The following is an 18,963-nucleotide window of genomic DNA, read 5'->3' as shown; positions in this document are numbered from 1 at the left end:
AAAAAGCTTTCAAAGATGATGATAGTACTGTAGAACTTTCTTGATCAGGGTGTATCGAAAGCAATAACCAGAATAAAGAGAACAACTCTGAGAAAACAAGATGAATTATCCAGCATGGCTGATCAAAGTAGGAGAAGAAAATGAGGCTAAACTAAATATCAGGCTAATTGGGGCGACTTGTATTCAGGCACGATTGTTCCCACGATGAGGGAGTGGAAGAGTGAACCCCCATTGCCCTCAATGTAACTATATACTGGAGTTTGAATTCGAATACGATGCGAGGTCTGACTATATGAAATAGACGTGAAATCGAGGCTGCTCTCGTCATATATGTGTAATCAATGCTCGAATACATTTCCCACAATGAGGTTCTCTTGTTATCTTCTACAACACTGGCTCTCAGTGTAGGAGACCAACTTCGGGACTCCGACAGGTCTCCCAATCAATTGAAGCCGAGTAACTCATCCAATTGTAGGCACAGAAGTTACTCGTGTTCCTACGAAAATAGACCTTGTTACACGAAGGCCTTGTCTTCCCTTCAATTGTCCTGCATCAGATCTCCGCAACATGTATTCCGAGTACTGTTCGCAATTTCAATCCCCATCAATTACCACAGCAGCATCATGATTGAAATCCCATTCACACATATGATATGAATCTCTACAGAAGAAGCAGAAAACAAGCCATGCAAACAGAAGAACAAACTGGCAGCCTTGAAAACCAGATTCACGGCCTTCATGCATACCCAGATTAAACAATCCCAGACGACATTCATTTCCCATACAAATGATTTGTTGCACATCTGAACTTTGAAGCCCCGAAAGTCCAGGCAATACGGGGGACGGAATTGGTACGCCGAATGAAGATTGTTGAATTTTGAGGCTTTCAGAATGTGACAATCCTAAGCTTTCGAGGTTCTAGAACATAGCCCCTGATGTTTAAGGCTGAAAATTCTGGGAGAGCTTAACAACGAACGTATCGAGGTAAAGACATAGCAGAGAGAGCTACCAAGACTTCCACAAAAATAATCCCTGCAGCTCAACTTCAAACTTCATCCAACTTTCCTTTCTTTCAGGAATTTACAGCTGTTTCTTCATCCAACATATAGCTTTCCGATCGGAAAGTTTCCAGAAAAATCATGGCAGACATGCGTGCACCACCCACTCCCACAGCCATGCTAATCGGCACCGCCATCATAGCCGGTCTCAGTGGATACATGATTGGAATTGCATCTAGTCTTGGATTCTTCCCAATTCCTTTTATGCCACGAGCACCCAAGGAACGCGGAATTGCGAATTACGACGACGAGGAAGAAAGCGAGGAAGAAGATATCGATGCATCGATATTAGACCATGCGCCCAACTGGTCCAATGGATTAGAAGCCGATAAACGCGATGGGTTACGAGCCACACAAAACGAGACTGCGAAAAAGAGTGAGAAGCAGAAGGAGAAGAGTGAAGGCGGACTGGTGGATACCGGAGAAGAATGTAAATTGGTCTTGGTTGTGAGAACGGATTTGGGTATGACGAAAGGTGTGTTATTGATTCCATTCCAGCTATTCACAATGTTTAGATATCTTACGACCTAACAACCCTCTCTTTAGGAAAAATCGCTGCACAATGTTCCCACGCCACACTCGCCTGCTACAAAACTATCTCGCGCCAACCCGCCAATGCATTGATTCTACGACGCTGGGAACGGGAAGGTCAGGCAAAGGTCGCGCTGCAAGTAAAGTCTGAAGATGAATTGCAAATCTTACAGGCGCAAGCTATTAGTTTGGGAGTTGTGGCCGAGCAGATTGCGGATGCGGGAAGAACGCAAATTGCGAGTGGGAGTCATACTGTTTTGGGAATTGGTCCTGCGCCAAAGAGTGTTATTGATCAGATTACTGGGAAATTAAAGTTGTTGTAGACGAGGATGATACTCGCAGATTTAAGGAGGTTTACGAATAAGGCTCTGAGAAGAACGAAGATGGGGTATTGCAGTCCCAAAATGAGTATCATAAATACTTGGGGCTCGAACGCTCCCGAGCACAGGATTAGGGGCAAGAAGGATGATCTGAGGGAATATTGATTGCTTCAAGACTTATGGGGATGAAGATGTTGAAGACATCGAAGTTATGAAACTGAAATATAGGGACACAAAAGCGTAGCATTGCTGGCGTTTAAGACGACCAAGGATATACTTGTAGATATGAACAGGCTTTGAAATGGACTCATACCAAAGCCTCGACCGGACTGGTTTTAATCCCTATGCCCCTTTCCTGTTATATTTCACATGTGCTTTCACCCTGATGCTGGTACTTGTTCAGTGACATGTATCGGGGTGAGAGCCACCAGTCACCTTAGTTCTTTAGTTTCCAGTGTTGCATTTGAGACTGTAATCTTGTATTGGATATGCAGTACAATGCCATGATCTCTCCAGCCAGTAAGTGATATCGGATATTACACACAGCCAGCCTATTACGCACCATAGAAAACAATTACGACCGCGATTACATTCCAGAAAAGAACCGTGTGCAACTAATATTATCATTAAAACTCAAACGCTGGTTGGGTATATCATATCATACACATTATTCTTTCTTCGACAAAGCTCCACCAAAATAGTCGCTGTAAACAGTATATCTTCTGTTGCTCCAAGATGTTCTTCCTTTCGTTTTCTGCCGAGGGTCATTATTTATCTGTGGTTGCTATTAGTGTTATGGGTCTTTAAAGATCGGGTTAGAGTGGACAGTTGGGATTGGGGTGACGTTGAGGTTGAGGTTGTAAATTGGTATTCAAACACCTATAATTGCGACTGTTGAGAGAAACGAACAGACTTACATTCTTGGTCCCTCAATTAGTTCAATTCATCATCACTGCTCTTGATCAACTGATGGTTGTTTGTAATCAAGGGCTTCTCAAACTTGTACTACGAGGAAAAGTCAGTGTGCTCGCTTCGGTACATTGAATCGAGCACTTCAACTTACCTGAACTCTTCTCAAAAGCAAGCCTAGCTTCTTCCTCAAAGGAGTCTTCCTCGAAGGCTTAAACTTTATCTGGGGAAGTTCATCGACTGGACATGCTAATGCAGCTCTTAATTTATCAGCATGTGTTCGAACACCGTATGAAGATGCTTTCAGGCTGCGTTGTTGGCCGGTGAGTGTTCCCGCTGGTGAAAGTGGTATGAGCGAATCTTGGCTGCCAGTCAAAGATAAGCTCTTGCTGTCGCGGGAAGGCTGTCGAATTGGTATGGCGCGTGGGGAAACGTATGGGCTGCATTGGTGTTGGCTGATGGGCGAGTGAAATTCACTATGACGAGCAGAAAAAGCTGGACTGTAGTTTTTAGAAACGTATTGGGACCGAATAGGAGTTGTAGGGATGGATGTTTGATACCCATCATCTGGAGGGAGCCCCCGTTCACAGATATAAGGTGGCAGAGATGATGATTTAATTGCATCTCCATTCCTAATAGATTGACTACTGGCTTTAGTAGTTAGACTTTCACCGTTAGATGGGATCTGGAATAACGAATTTGTTGTTGATTCCGACTTGGTGAGATGCACAACCGCATCTTCAGGGAAGGCACTTTGTTCTTGTTTCAACGATTCACTGAGTAAGGTACCACATTTTGGACATCCTTTACAGCATGCCGTGCAAGGGCCTAGAGTTGTACTGTCTTTGAAACAGAGGGAGCAGAGGAAATCGCCAGTACAGTATTCTGGTTTAGTGGCGTCATGATCCTCGTACACATGGAAAGGCTTTTCGTGCTTTTCATTTGGCATGATGGCAATGACAGATGGGGAATTTGCAGGAGATGTTTTCTCGATGGACCATTTAACTAGATCGATGAGCATCAAATAGTTGTTAGGCCGAATCGCACTGGTCACAGACTCAAAGGAGGTTGTAAAAATGGCTAAGACTTAAGGCTTAGGTCTGCGATGCAAAGAACCAAACTTTTGAAAATGGGAATTCAAATAACTGAGCTACAGATAATTGAAGAAATTTCCTCGAGTGTCAAAAATGGCAGGTGCAAGACAAGAATCGGTCCCGATGCTGAAGTAACATATGAAGGCATGTACGAACTTCATAGGTAGATGCATAAATAATATAATCAAGTCGTCCCTTCAATGACCGTAAAAGAGGATTTGCTATTTTGGGAAAGCGTGGTTGAACTTGGACGACCAAGCATCATGTTTTGCACTTTCCTAGCACAGAATTTGCCAACCTGACCTGACTTCTACTACACCCCTCTTAATTTTGAGGACATCAGATTTCACACCCGATTGGAGAAGTAGTATGTGATAATGCGAAATCACTGAGCAAACATGTGACCTAGCATTGAATCACAACAGAATGTTCTCGAAAAGGGGTTCTATAAGAAGAAGATGTCACGGAAACGACAAGCTCTTCGTCCCAAGAATTTTACACGGAGTGAATTTGCATCGAAGGTTCACACTGGGTGATATCGTGTTATTACAATTCAATAACTATATTGAAAATGCTAACATAACCAACTGCACTACGCCGATGTCTTTCACCAGCAATGCATTGATATTTTGCGAGGCTATCCTTTTGTGATATTACCACGCAAGGAGCCAAGTCTGTTTTTGAAGTTCCTACAGCGTCTTCCTTACTGACGCTGAAGTAGCAAACGCGGATTTGACGATGAAGAAGACAAATGCTATTATATACCATGTTATCATCTCAATGGATAGTATCAAAGGCGCTTTGTGGCTGTGTAATAAATGCGTACGTCAAGCGTTTTCGCAATGACAGAATTCTCGGCACCGGGCCTCATGGCGTAATATTCACCACCAACCAATCAAACCAAACATAGGATAATTCATTGCGGATTTCTCGATCCGTGAACATTGCGGAAACATTTTATTTAAAGGGCCATTGGTCGCGGCTGTACTGGCGGTCAAACCCTCTTTTTGTTATATAAGACTTTTTTCTGTTGGAGTTGGGTCTGTTGCAGGTCTTGACCTTCTTTACAAGTTTTGGAGTTTTGTTTATAAGGCCTGAGAATACCCTGAGTTATACCATATCATTTTGAAAACCCTCGTTGCTTTTGTATGCGCCGCTCACCTGATATTCTCGAACTCGACTGCAAAAATGCCCAGCAATAGTTCGAAAAATTCACATAATTCGGATGTCCCGAAAAGTCAATCACGGAACAAAGAAAGACATCCAGCGGGAGAAGAAGCTAATGAGGAGACATTCATAAATGCTATTAATGATGGTGGAATTTCATATGGTACCGTGTCGCGAACCAATGCATACGCACCAATCAAAACTGGAGAGCAAGTACACGGAAAACACCCTTTACGACGACGAGAATCTGTTATAGAAGAAGAAAATAACGAAGATCTACAAATCGAGATCCCAGCTACCGAGCCGGAAAAGGAGGGGCCTGTAGCTTGGAGTAGTTTGCCGCATAAAAGACAATTGGCTATTCTTACTTGCGCGAGGTTATCCGAGCCCCTTGTACAGACTAGTTTGAGGGTAAGTTCTAAATTCAATCATGAGAGCACTGAAATATGATTTATTTTTTGAACCTTCAATCTTTGAAAGATTATAAGACACTAATATATACAAAAGAGCTATCTATTCTACCAATTAAAATCTTTCGATCCCTCACTACCAGATTCGACCATTGCATCACAGGCAGGTATTATGGCTGGGTCATTTGCCTTGGCCCAATTAACTACTGCTATGTTATGGGGACGATTTTCAGATCGATCGGGTAGAAAGAGAGTTCCATTGATAGGTCTGAGTGGTACCGCCATTTCTTGTTTGGGTTTTGGATTTGCATAGAACTTTTGGCAAGCATTGATATTCAGAATGATCGGTGGTGCACTCAATGGAAATGTAGGTGTGATGAGAACCATGATTAGCGAGATTGTCAAGGAAAAGAAGTAAGAATTTGTTCCTCCTCTCTTTGAACACACCGAGAATTAACAGTGTCTAGATATCAGAGTCGTGCTTTCTTAATATTACCAATGTGCGGTAATATCGGAACTATCATTGGTCCCATCTTAGGTGGTCTCTTAGCCGATCCAGCAGGAAGTTATCCAAGTGTGTTCGGAGGTATCAAATGGTTAGAAAAGTATCCATATGCACCTCCGAACTTGCTTAGTGCCTTGTTTCTTGCCTCCGCCTGCCTTGCGGTCATATTTGCTTTAGAAGAAGTAAGCATTCTCATTCTCTCTGCGTGAAGTAAAGCTCTACTAACCCATATAGACACATGAACTGTATGCCCACCAAGAGGATTGGGGCATCAATGCCGGCCGAGCTGTCAAGCATTTCTTCCGCCGTCTTCGAAGAGGAAACATCAGCAAGGGTGATTATACTGCTATTTCAAGCAATGCATCTTCGCCAACTATCGGGCTTACGCCAATTACTCCTAAATCTCCCAAGCGAGTAGCTCCTCGGTATACGAATCGACTACCGTTCCGTCAGATTTTCACACATAATGTGGTGTGCACTTTAGTCTCCCATGCCTTACTAGCATTCTCGATGGGAACTTTCCAGAGTATCTGGTACTCGTTCCTCAGCACCTCCGTCTACAATCCCTTGCAACCTTCAAAATCTCTTCCAGCAGACTACACCCCACATCCACCTTTCAAATTCACCGGCGGAATCGGTCTTCCGCCCCGCGACGTTGGTCTCGCCATGTCTATTCTAGGCATGATTGGTATAACCATGCAACTGTTCCTATACCCCATAGTAAACACCCGTCTAGGCACCGTCCGCAGCTGGCGCATTTTCCTCTACGGTTTCCGAATCGCCTACACCCTCGCACCCTTCCTATCCCTAATCCCATCCTCCTCTCCACCCCCGTCCCAAAAAACCGGCCCCATAATCTGGATCTCTCTAACCTTCGTCCTCCTAATCCAAACCATCTCTCGTACTTTCGCTGGCCCAGCAACCACAATCCTCATCAACAATTGTTCACCACATCCCTCTGTCCTCGGTACTATTCACGGAATAGGACAAACCGCCAGCAGTGCGGCGAGAACTGTAGGACCTGCTCTAGGCGGTTATCTTTACGGATTAGGATTAAGTCATGGATATGTAGGGCTCGTGTTTTGGGTTTTGGCGGGAATGGCAGGTGTGACTTGTTTGGCGAGTACGTTTGTGAGGGAGGGTGATGGACATGAGATTATTTTGGAGGGAGATAGGGAGGCAGAGGAGGAAGCGAGGGTTAGGAATAGGGAGTTGGGGTTTAATGTTTAATTTTTGTGGGTGGGAAGGGATTAGAAATGGATAGTATTTGATGTGATGATATGTAAAATGGTTGTAGAAAGTGGAATTGATCTATTGTGATTTTGGAGACACCCAGTCAAAATGAAACATTATTAATGCCATTTACATTCTTATGTGTTCAAAATGAATTTTGTCGCTTGGGGTGAGTTCTTTGAAGGTATCATTTCGATACTGCAAATGCTCTGACGGTTCGACAATGTGAACTTTCGAGTGTACAATGCTCCATTGCATTCACAAAAGAAAAATGACCGAATACTCCAAAATGCTGGCCTGTTTTATGTTGGCAACCAGGCCCTATTACATAAATCCTTGATGCGTATCCCTTTTCCTCCGCGGCTGATGGCCCAAACCAAACGCCGTCATTATGCTTCATTATCTTTCCTTGATACCCCGAAATTTCGACCGTGTGTGAGAACAGCCACGAATAAAACACGCCATATACTTTATTTACCAAATTCCATATTCCATATTCCATACATCACCCTAATTGATCTTCGCCCCTACAAGAACATCCACCACCGTTTATCGATTCTCGAATCGATCCAAATCCTCAAACAAACTGCGTCCCCTGCTGCACCGGCAAATTGTGCGACGATTGTCCCGGTATCCTTTGCTGAGAAGTCTGCTGCTGATGTTCTCCTCCCGCATGGTAAGGTGGAGGAACCCCGAGATTAGAGTTCATATTCATATGGTTAAGACCAATATCATACTGTGCCTGGGGATTCCTCCACGGCTCTGCTTCGTAGCCTTCTACTTCCCTAGTAATATCTTCGATTTTCTTCGCTTGGCGACGTTTGTAGCCCCAGAAGAGAACGGGGGCGCAGATGATGATCATGAGAAGTGTGCAGACTAGAAGGGCCCAGTCGAATTTGGGGTTGAGTGCGAGAGGGAAACCGCTGGGTTTGTGTTAGGTTTGATTTATGGGTGCATGGGGATACTTACATGAAAGCGTTTATGATTCCAGCGGGGATAATAACACGGCCTAGCCAAACGTGTATAGGGGCAAATTTGGTGGGAGCCGAGGTTTCCTTGTACATTCGATGGTGAAGAAAGCCGAGGATCCATTGTCCGATCATGGCTATGATAATGACAAGGCCAAAGATTTGATGTCCAGATTTGAAACCTTTCGTCTATATTGATGTTAGAGGTTGATCATTAGGGACTGAGATAATCTATCATACCCGATTATAAAGTGTACCCAGCTTCGCGCCTAATCCAAGCCCTATAAGTGCAATTGCGAGAGATATAGTTTGGTTGAGAGCATGCCACCTGGGACTATTCAGAAATCGCAAAATGACTATACCCAATGGTAAAAGTCCAACAAATACTAGAACCATCAGAACAGCATGGGCAGCTGATGAGATGGTGCCGTCCCCTTTCTCAGAAATTTCAATAGTGCCTTTGGAATTCGAAGTTGGAATGGCAGGAACACCTGATATACCCACCGCTTTCAACAAATCCATAGAAAAAACTCCATAAGAATCATGTCTCTTGACATCGGCTTGTAATGAATCAGACTTCAGAGTTCCGGGCGGTCCATTTGCCCATATGAAAGATGCGTTTGGGTTAGTTGTCAAACCCAAAGATCCTCCTTTCCATGAGGTACAGTTCAGACATCTTCCATTCCACGTGAAAGTGTCGTTGGAAATCCCCGTGCCGGCAAGAGATTCAACCACGATATCTGTGGTATGCGATGGTTCATTCTCCCCGGACGCTATCCGAGGACTGAGAGTTACATTCTTCCCGGTGGAATCGGCATACATCATAAACATTAGGGAATTTTTCATCTTGTTTGATCCCATGCCAACCGCCTAGTTCATGCGATTAGATGAAACAATTTGATCGTTTGAAGAGTCGAACTTACTATCCAGGAGCAACTGCTCGGACCTGATAAGCTGAAATATAGATCATTATTTGTATTTTTCTCTGGTATATTGAGAGCAAATGCGACGCTCGTATCCTCTGCGAGAAATCCCGCAGCAGTTGTTAATATGGCATTGACTATCGAGAGAACTAGCGATACTTTTCAGAAGCTGTCAGCGTCATTCCATCCCATGGTGTCCTTCGGTGGTAAGGCGCTCGGGCCTAAAAACCCTGAAGCGAAGCCCCAACTTTCTTTGGTACATACCCGCTGACGTTCCTAAAATCATTCGAACCATGACTTATCTATTTTTCTGATATTATTTCGTATGTTTGATTTCTCAAAAAGAGATGAAACTACAATAACCATGAAGAATGAAGGATCAGGTTATTCTTTTCTATCTCTTCCGCATCCTCTCAATGTTACTTCAATATATGGGACATTGGAACATATCTATGGCCAACACGTTTTTTTGGCGCCGAAGTGTCGAATTTGTCTTCTAGCCGCCGTGATCACTAACCTATAAGATCGCACATCAGCCTACCATTCCGAGACAGGAAACACTGCGACATTTTACCATCTTGGCAGATTGGAATGAACGTGTGTGTGATTGGATGGTCAAGTTTTCCGGGGATGCTATTGAACCTCATTGCTTATCGAATGCCGACATCCGCGTGCAAATATAGTAATGATTCAATGCAATGCGACGACGATATTTGTGTCGGAGTATTAATAGATTTATTTGGGTTACATGGAACATGATGGAAATATGAAATTATCGAATCGCAGGTAAATCTGAGCTAAATCTGTATTTCCTAAACTTCGACTTTCTGTCGTTGGTCCGGTAGTCAAATTGCTTGTTGCGCTTTGTTTACCGTTTCATTTTCTAATCCATCATCTCGTGCGACTTTTCTATCTTTGGTTATATCTTCATTGCTTCGTTCCAGGATGTTTCCAAAATTTCCACGTTTCTTGCGTCGAGCATTACAGCTAGTGCTAGAAAGCTTTCAAGGGAAGTCAACCAAGAAGCATTCTTACCAAATGAGATTACCCTTTCGTCACCAATGAAATAGACACTGGTCAGTCTTCCTTTTCAGTTCGCGAAAGTACGTTCGAAGTTGAGGATTCTCGTAAATTATCAGTCTTCTAGCATGTCATACTGGCAAAGTTTGGGGCTTATCAGATGGATTCTTCTGAAGTCCACAGCGATCACCAAAACTTCCAGATCAACTCACATTGCGAAGCTCGAATGGTTCTGTTTATGTCTTAGTAAGGGAAAATTTTCAGTCTCACTGGGTATCATCATTGCTAACTAGGGGGACACTACTGTCGGTCATCCTTACGATGGCCTGGGGAAAGCGGTGTTAGATTGAAATGTAAGCGGGGTTCCTTCTCTTAGCTCTCATATACTTTAGAGATCTTTCTGGCTCAAGTTTTTTCATATTAAATCATTCTAGTGATTTAAGCCGTATAGGTTTTCTGAGATCATGTGGATGCTGAATACCTGAATAATGGCCAGTGTCAGATGAGCATCTGAGGTCGGATGAGCTCTCGACACCCAATGTCTAGTCGCTTGAAGGATTCATGTCATGATATATTCAACTCACACAAAGAGATTCTCAAGATGGACCAATACGGTACCATTTCCACTTTGCTTTCCAAGCATATGAAGGTATTCTAAGTGGAACAATCATCAATAGCCCTGCTACGTCCAACTATGATGTTGAACGACCATACTCACGGAACCTAGGGTGTAATTTCAACATCAGCCGAACTCAAGAGGTCAACAATCAGAGATAATTATCTGATCAACACGACCGCCGTTTGTCCTGCGTCAACATGACCGTACAAGCTGGTAAGATCTTATCGCATATCAAATTCTTCTTGTGAATGGCGACATTGGCAGTGATGTTAAACTCATGGTCAATAACCATAATCTCACTGTCATCGCTCTGGATATAGTCGGAATGTGCCTTAAACCATCCAAGTCCTCTCTAGGAGCATGGGACAACGATACGATGTAACCATCGACGCAAGAGAATGCTATTTCTACTCCTGAGAACAAGCACGGGAGCCTTTTCAAGTAGTATTGCACCTTTGTTGAGGAATCCACCAAAGGGAGAACAAAGGTAGCCATGTTGCTGGCCAGTGGGTATTCAGTCACTGCTTCTTATACTAATAATGCAGGAGTTCAGTCGGTTGATGCATTGCCATATTTAGTAGTAAATGGGGTGAGGGGACTTGCGCTATAAATGGTTGGGAGGATGGATGAGATTGAGGAGTTGAAAGCTCCATAGAATCAATCTATGGTTGTAAAGAGAGTCACGATGAGAAGCTTTGAATAATGTAAATTAGCAGCACAATGGCTACTACTGTGGCCACGCCGATCATATTTAACTATACGAATGCGTTCACCGTAAAGGTTGCCATTTGAAGCTATTCCCGAGATCTGAACTTCAACCAATCATATGCATGAAGTTTTTCTCCAGTTCTAAGCGGCGACGAGGCAAGCAAGCTAAACATACCTACCTACATTGAATAATCCCTCCCTTGCTTATGAACTGCATGTAATACCACCAATTAGATGATACGGGGAATACGCCCGGAACCTTTGCGTAGCAAAGTAAGGCGTACAAGCGTTTATCAAAACCTTTTATGGTGTTAACAATTACTGTAAGTAGCAATCTTGGGCTCGGATATTAATTGGATTTATGGTACATCGAGACGCCATATATGCAGAAGACTGCAAGCTTAAGGATCTGATATGACTCCGCAGGAAACGGAATTGGTTGACGAACTTTTAGATCTTCTAATTCACCAATTCACTTCCTCTTGCTCTCTCTCTCTCTCTCTCTCTCTCTCTACCCCACACACCGATTGCTATTGATTTGTAGTGTCATGTGTAGAACCAGAATTCCCAACTTCCTACCTTCCGATCTACCTAAGGTTACCTAGTAATAAACTTGCGTACCATCTTCAAAATTTCCTGTTGCCTTTCCTTCCCTTTTCTCTGTCAATCAACGGGTTTCCTAATTGTTTCTAATCTGTTTCTCTGGTATTTTCGTTGGCTTTTCAAATCAATTCATCTACAGTCAGTATCTTATCTCACTGATTGCTAAGGTGGTACAAATACTAATCATTGGGGCACAGATGACCCTTGACATGCACTGAAATTTATTGATTGCGACGCGTCGACAGCCTTACCTTTTACTTCAGCGCGCCTTGAATTTCTTGGACATTTTATTCGAATCTCGAGCCCCATCTCTGCTGTGCTCTGCTCTGCTCAAATATTGAATTCTCCGAATCCATCGCGTTAATTGCCATTTGCAATTTGCAATTTAATAAGGCTGGCACGTCGAAAAGTATTTCTTATCGCGATCTCAACTCACGAACCCCCGCCCTCTAATTTCGATGCGACATTTCCTACTTCCTCCTTTCTGGCAACTATCTTTCCATGGCTGCCTCTCATACTGCGACCGTTCCGGATACACCAGACCAATATAGAAGCAACAGTGTTAATAATGCAATTGGGAGAACACAATTGGGTGGAGCTTGTAATTATACGGACTTGAATTTTGGAACAAAATGTGGATGTTATGAATTCTGGGCTCAATCTCAGAATTCGACAGCCAGCGCAATATTAGAGAATGGAGGGTTACCTAGAGCGGAAGTCTGCGCATGCGGACATCATCTTTGTTTTCATGGTCATAAATCTTCACAGCCAACAGAGGACCAGCGATCACGAGCTTTAAGTAATGTCTCGGGACTCAATTTGGAGTCTAATACCCCTATGACTCAAGTGAACCGTCAGCCATCTACTCCCAAGAATCTCAACGGACCTGAAAATGACAAACTGGACCCCGCCCGCCGAAGTATCCAGGAAACCCTTGAATGGAGCCGGCTTGTACAATCCGAAACCGGGCCAGAAGAACTCCCGCCAATTCCATCGCAGTGCTTCTTGCCCTCAGAGACTGCTTCAATGAGCTCGAGCCAGGCTAGGCGGCCTTTCTTTGGCTTGGGGCTCAATACCTTGAGTCATATTCCTCGACTCAACACCCAATTGCAAGCTGTACAAACAGGTAAGGGACGACCTATACAGGCTTATAAAACCTCTGATGGTCGAACATTTCTTGAAAGTCCTACCGAGGTATTAACAACGACACCAAGTTTACAAGCAACCAAGGATTTCGCATTCAAAGGTGTCCCAGATGAGCAAGCTATGGACAAAACGCTAGCCAATATCAATATCAACCCTCAAGCTGCTACTTTGCCTCTGCGCTCCAATAGATCGCCCTCTATTCAGGCTTCTCAACCTGGACTCAGTGATCAAGAGGATATTCTCATGGATCTCATAGCTAATTTCGATAAGCCCGATAAGCACCTTGTTCCCAGACTTCGTGATATCGTAACAGATTTTCCAAACACCAAGCGCAACCATGAGGAGAGAATCGATGCTCTTGAGAATACATCATTCTCAAACACTGGGTTCGAGGAGCTCCAGGGAGAGATTGATGATCATGGTGAACGAATCAACGAGCTTGAGAATAGAGTAGAAGAGCTGGAAAAGATTAATGCTGCCGCTGACGAGAGCAGTATAGGTACCAATAGAAACCTGAATGAGTCATTTGATTCTCAGGCAACCAAGACATCCTCTGCTCTCTCAGCGAATGCTAGGAGCCGCTCTGGTCTTATCGTTCGTGTGGAAAAGCTTGAAGATAGACTTACTCAAATAGAAGCTACTCTTCCACCATCATGGGATCGACCATGGGAGATTGAGGTCGTATTCTTACCATATGGACCCCAGATGATGGGGATTTGGTCTACAAATCACGTAATATCTAAACGCTCCAGGGCTAATAGTTGCGCATCTGAAGATTGGACTCAAACTCAACAAAACGTCTTGGCTGCTGCGCAAGCATCTCTTTGCGATCAAGGTTATTCTATGTCCTGGGAGAAGATGATGTTGAAGAAAGGCAATGCAGAAGATGATCTTTTGATGCCGAGAGCGTGTGGTGCTACCACTACGATCAATGAACGCTTGAAGAGCAGAGGTTTAGTGAAGGTGGTGCAAATCAAAGGCCCCGATGCTCGAGATGTGCAAGTAGCTCTGATGTCAGCCTTCGGAGATCTTCCCAAAAAGTTATCCGAAGATGTTTTCTCATCGTCCAAACATACTCCACCTCGGATTCCTAAATCCCTGGACAACTATCTTGGACTATGCGCTGCTTGGATACCACTGAGGAAGTTACATAAAACGTCGGTTCTACGGTTTCTAGATCCATCAGAAATGGTCACTCCTGCATTGTGGACCGTGCCATTTCTTTCTTCAAGTGTGGCAATGCGCACAAAAAATATGCGGAGGCTTTATGTCACACAAGCGGATAGCTATCTTCAACATCATGTCAATCGCTCGGCAAGATGGACTTGGCAGAAGTTGCGTCTGTTACCTCGAGTTCATTATGAAGATTTTGTGGAAAGCCATACGCCCGAGGCTGATGCTGCTGAGACATGCTGGGCTTGGGATGAGCGCCTCGATCCGGCGGAGGATGACGCATCATTCACTACATCTTTGAGTATTCGATTATCTCAAGAGGCAGAGGATGCTGAAATTGAGCCCAGCTCTCCATCAGACGAATACTCTGCTGTTGACACACCCATGGAGTCTTCAACTCCAAGTTTGGTTGCACATTCCAGAGTACCAGGATCGTCTCCCGTCAAACAAGACCGTTATCCATATAAACCTCTTCGTACGGCTTCCATGTCCGCACTTGCCCCACTTATCACGGCTCAGATGGGAAAACGCCGAATGGGCTCCTTTGATCGTGAACCACATTCTTCTCCCCTTCAAAAGACCTCTAGTCTAAAGCGTCGCCGTACATCAAAATCACCTATTCGTCCACGTGATGCCTGGAGTATTGGTCCCTCAAGTCCGGGGATTTCTACATCGCAAGAAGTTGTAGACTGTAAGAGAAATGTCACTCCATCCGCGTACGCTACGCCTTATAGTAATGCGCCTTATGTTGACACAAATTCCCGTACAAGGAGTTTTCAAACGCAGGAAGATGCATTTGGTAATGCAACTTACAATGATATCAATATGGGTGAAGGCTATGATGATAACGCATTGAGCGATTTTGAACCATTTGCCAACGATCCATCTGACGAGGAACATCAACTTTATGATGTGTGGGGAGGCATGGTTGATGATACTCCCAAAGAGGATTCACAATCAACAATTAAAATGACAACCGCTGGTCTTCTTCCACGAGAACCAGAAGTCATTGAAGGCGAGGACAGTGATGATAGTGATACTCCATCGGAATATCCTAGTACACAACCTGTTGGGAGATATATCAAAGGCGCCGTTTTTCAAATTCATGTTGATGAAGATTTTGAGGATGAACTTGGTTAGAAGATATTTTATATATATACGATGAGTATGATCCGACGATATAGCAGAGACGAGATGAGGAGTGGATATATGTTGATTTGTTATCTGACAAATAGAATATGGGATTCTTATTTGCTGTTTTTGAGCCTTGGAGCGTAGCGTGGAGTAGCGGGGTTGGTACATTGGTTCATTGGTGTTTGTTTGGATTGGTGTGAGACATTTCAATTTGCTTTTACTTTCTGGTTCTTGAGGATTTTTGAGGGCTGGTGGTCGTCTCTTTGGATGGATATTGGATGGGTGGATGGATGGAAAAAGTAGTTTTGGGAAGGATAATTGTGAAGGCAGATGAGGGGAGGATATATTGAATGGAGTAAGGAGAGTTATTAAGGAGAGTCATTAAAGAAAGACACTTAACACAGCAAGTGAAGAACAGCAAGCAAAGAAGACAAACATGAGAAGAATAAAGCTGAATATAAAGAGAATTGAGATCAGAAGTGGAAGAATCAAATAGAATAGCATATTAAAGAATAGAATGCAGATTGTATAGCAGACATGCATGGTATGGCGTGGTATGGAATGCTATTTTACATAGGTATAGATTGAAACACGAAAAAGGATAACTTGGAATTTTTCATTCTTTGAGTGCCTGCCTAGGTAGGGATTTGCGCAGAAATTAGATTGCTGTTTTTTTTTCTCCCTTTCTTTGGAAGTCTTGACTTCCCTGCCTACTTACTCACTTGGTCTATTTCAATGTATGATGTATTTCAAGTATCGAGATAGTGAAAGCTTTGGAGGATGAGGAAGGAGAAGAATGTAGATGAAAATGTAGATGTGGATGTGAATGTGGATGGGGATGGGGATGGGGATGGGGATGAAGCACCAAAATATCGTGAAACTATCAAAGAGGAATAGCCGAGATGATCACTCCCCTATTCTAAAGAATGAATAAACGTATGTATGGATGGATGGTGTAGAATGACATGAGAACATGGGAGAGAGGATTGATAGTTTGAATGGTTGGATGAGTTATACACGGATATGTGTTTTGGTGATTGGATTTTATATCTTATCTCACCTCATCTGATCTGGTGTTTTCGCTTGATTGCACATGACGGCTACGAGTCACGATACCGGGATGTATTCTAGATTCGAGATCTGGTATTCGAGATTTGAGACATGAGATATGGTTCTAGGGTCTAGTGTAGCACGATGTGTCTCCTGCGTCTCGCTCTGTCCTGCCCTATTCATACCGGAACGCACCTGTACATCTCTCTCTCCCTCTTCATCTCCCTCCCCCCATCGTGTGATTTTCCTCATCAAAAAGGTTTCCACCCGTCACGCATCAACCTATCCCAAATTGCGATTTCTCGCCTGTAAATCCAATCCCCTATCCTCTCCCTTCAACTGCACACATACACATACAAACCCCCACACCCCCACACCTCCTCTACCAATCTCTTTATCTTTCATCTACACATCTACTCACTCTTATATCTCTCATGCACTTGTGTCTTTCCATTCGCGTGCAAATCACCATTTCCAAATCCATTCGAAAACACATCCTCATTTCCGTTCTCCTCCTGAAGTCTTCCATTTCCGATTCCAGATCCATTTCCCCAATCTTTCGCTGCGTTCTTGCGGCTAGCTAAGATTAAACCTACAGGCCACGCGAAGCTTTTGCCTAGTTCTTGGCCTGCTTCTTCGGAGGTGAGGTATTCGACTAGTGCTATGACTATTGTTTTTGTTGTTAGGTTGGGCTTTATGTACTTGATTTTAATGGTTTGTGTGCTTGGAGTATTTGCTAGATAGGGAGATAGAAGGAAAGGAAGATAGAAAGAAAATGACGTACAGATATAAGCACCGATTCCCGTCAAAATATGCCACCAGCCATGTAGTTCCAATACAAAGGACCAAGGCATTCCCAACGAATGTTTTGTATCGGTGAGAGATTCACAAAACTGATTATCTATATTCCAGAGAATGAAACCGGATACGAAGATTACTAGGTTTGTTAGTTAGGACTCTGGAGGAAGATCATGTGATGTGAGAAGGGAGTATGATGAGATTCTACATACTACCTCCATATGTAACGAGCTTTTTAACCTGTTCCTGGACCGCTACATCTGCCACGCGGAGATTGATGATACTACGTGTTTTGATTCCTACAAATGCGATCTCGATACCTGTTCATGTCCGTCAGCTGCTTGTTGCCTTTTTTCTTGGTTGTGGATTAAACGGGAAAGGGGACGGAAATCGAGAGAAACCTTACCGAAAAGAACAGGATGCATTAGAGTTTCGTCAGTGATACAATGCCAGGCTACAAATGTAACCATAAAGACAAATAAAGATACTCCGGTGACAACTGTATATCTGAGTGATTTGTCATATGTGAAAACTCGATGAACGACAGTAGATGTGGCGATCAACATGGAGGTGTCGTCGACTAAAATTTATTAGTATGAGCATTTAGAAGGAAAGGTATCAGATAGGAAATATAGGGGTTTGAATTCCCTTGACGAGAGAAAAGAGAGATAAGTTACACATACACCATTGCGTCCAGTCTTTATTAGTTGCATGGAACAGAGCACTAAGGATACCAACTGCTGCGAGTCCGAGATAGGGTAGATTCCGCAGGATGGCATCTTGGCGGTTGGAATTCGCGCGAATACCTCTGTAGGCGTAGTAAACTATGTATCGTTGAAGTATTAGCACTTCATCGGCTGTTGATGTAAAAATGAACCTCGTGATTAAACACGTCGGAAGATAAAATGGTAAAACATGAGAAAGAGGATGAGAAGAGGGAAGAATGTACGGTATGTGATATTCGTGAGTGTATTTATAAACTCGGCGATATAAGTAGTTATGATATGATCCTGATTTCCATCAGTTGACTGATACATGATTTATTTCATCATGAATCGAGGATCTCTATACCTCTTCGCAGAAACTACTCGATATTAGTATGGTGAATGAGAGTATATGGTAGAAGGAAGATATACTTACTTTGTTTGCGAGTTAATCGTGCCCCAATATGGAGGATAGGGTTCCTTTCTGTAAGGTATCGACGGTATAGAAAACATCTTGAACTAGATGATCGTCGTCGGTCAAAAGAAATGTATATGTTGATTCCGAGTTGTAATTCAACAGAAATCACAATCCTTTTGAAATCCCAGAGACCCGTATCTTGTGGAAGAATATCAGGATACAAACGTAAGATTACCTTGCAAGTGAATAGGTAGATCTTCTTCCACGAACCTTGAAAGATATTCCAGAGAAGTCCAATCAATATATTCTCAAACGTCTAACCAACAGAACTGTTTTTTCTATACTGTAGTAAAAGTGTATGTCATGTACACCTGATCTATACGAGATATCTCATCATCCTTATGCTCACACCCACAATTCAAAATCTGGTTTCTGATAAGTTGGTTGTACAAATGTAGCCTTTTGAGGAAAAG

The 18,963-nt window shown here is 43.3% G+C and overlaps 6 protein-coding genes across 6 annotated transcripts; 3 read left to right on the top strand and 3 right to left on the bottom strand.

Annotated features, from left to right (window-relative positions):
• Window positions 1-945: 945 nt before the first annotated feature.
• On the top strand, window positions 946-2,267 carry EAF01_004066 (uncharacterized protein). Its single transcript, XM_038912320.1, has 2 exons — window positions 946-1,532; window positions 1,604-2,267. Exons 1-2 carry the CDS (start codon window positions 1,139-1,141, stop codon window positions 1,909-1,911), a joined length of 702 nt encoding a protein of 233 aa, XP_038772004.1. The 5' UTR covers window positions 946-1,138; the 3' UTR covers window positions 1,912-2,267.
• A 263-nt stretch (window positions 2,268-2,530) lies between these two features.
• Window positions 2,531-4,273, bottom strand: EAF01_004065 (uncharacterized protein). Its single transcript, XM_038912319.1, has 3 exons — window positions 2,972-4,273; window positions 2,826-2,913; window positions 2,531-2,683 (listed from the first exon to the last, which is right to left on the bottom strand). The coding sequence occupies exons 1-2, from the start codon at window positions 3,836-3,838 to the stop codon at window positions 2,842-2,844; spliced, it is 939 nt and encodes a 312-aa protein (XP_038772003.1). The 5' UTR covers window positions 3,839-4,273; the 3' UTR covers window positions 2,531-2,683; window positions 2,826-2,841.
• Window positions 4,274-5,099: 826 nt separating this feature from the next.
• Window positions 5,100-7,223, top strand: EAF01_004064 (uncharacterized protein; the record flags this gene model as incomplete). The annotated part of the gene is made up of 5 exons (XM_038912318.1): window positions 5,100-5,489; window positions 5,586-5,701; window positions 5,828-5,902; window positions 5,956-6,175; window positions 6,228-7,223. 5 exons carry the CDS (start codon window positions 5,100-5,102, stop codon window positions 7,221-7,223), a joined length of 1,797 nt encoding a protein of 598 aa, XP_038772002.1.
• A 580-nt stretch (window positions 7,224-7,803) lies between these two features.
• EAF01_004063 (uncharacterized protein) lies at window positions 7,804-9,412 on the bottom strand (the record flags this gene model as incomplete). Its single annotated transcript, XM_038912317.1, has 5 exons — window positions 7,804-8,149; window positions 8,196-8,383; window positions 8,435-9,064; window positions 9,118-9,275; window positions 9,382-9,412. The coding sequence occupies 5 exons, from the start codon at window positions 9,410-9,412 to the stop codon at window positions 7,804-7,806; spliced, it is 1,353 nt and encodes a 450-aa protein (XP_038772001.1).
• Window positions 9,413-12,568: 3,156 nt separating this feature from the next.
• Window positions 12,569-15,526, top strand: EAF01_004062 (uncharacterized protein; the record flags this gene model as incomplete). The annotated part of the gene is made up of 1 exon (XM_038912316.1): window positions 12,569-15,526. One exon carries the CDS (start codon window positions 12,569-12,571, stop codon window positions 15,524-15,526), a length of 2,958 nt encoding a protein of 985 aa, XP_038772000.1.
• Window positions 15,527-16,983: 1,457 nt separating this feature from the next.
• EAF01_004061 (uncharacterized protein) lies at window positions 16,984-18,585 on the bottom strand (the record flags this gene model as incomplete). Its single annotated transcript, XM_038912315.1, has 8 exons — window positions 16,984-17,237; window positions 17,355-17,507; window positions 17,581-17,688; window positions 17,775-17,948; window positions 18,052-18,192; window positions 18,318-18,378; window positions 18,440-18,452; window positions 18,509-18,585. The coding sequence occupies 8 exons, from the start codon at window positions 18,583-18,585 to the stop codon at window positions 16,984-16,986; spliced, it is 981 nt and encodes a 326-aa protein (XP_038771999.1).
• Window positions 18,586-18,963: the final 378 nt, after the last annotated feature.

This window comes from Botrytis porri (assembly GCF_014898465.1).
Source record: "Botrytis porri strain MUCL 3234 chromosome Unknown BPOR_005, whole genome shotgun sequence".
Taxonomy (NCBI): domain Eukaryota; kingdom Fungi; phylum Ascomycota; class Leotiomycetes; order Helotiales; family Sclerotiniaceae; genus Botrytis; species Botrytis porri.
The sequence above is the reverse complement of the archived record's forward strand: the minus strand, read 5'-3'. Positions and strand labels throughout refer to the sequence as shown.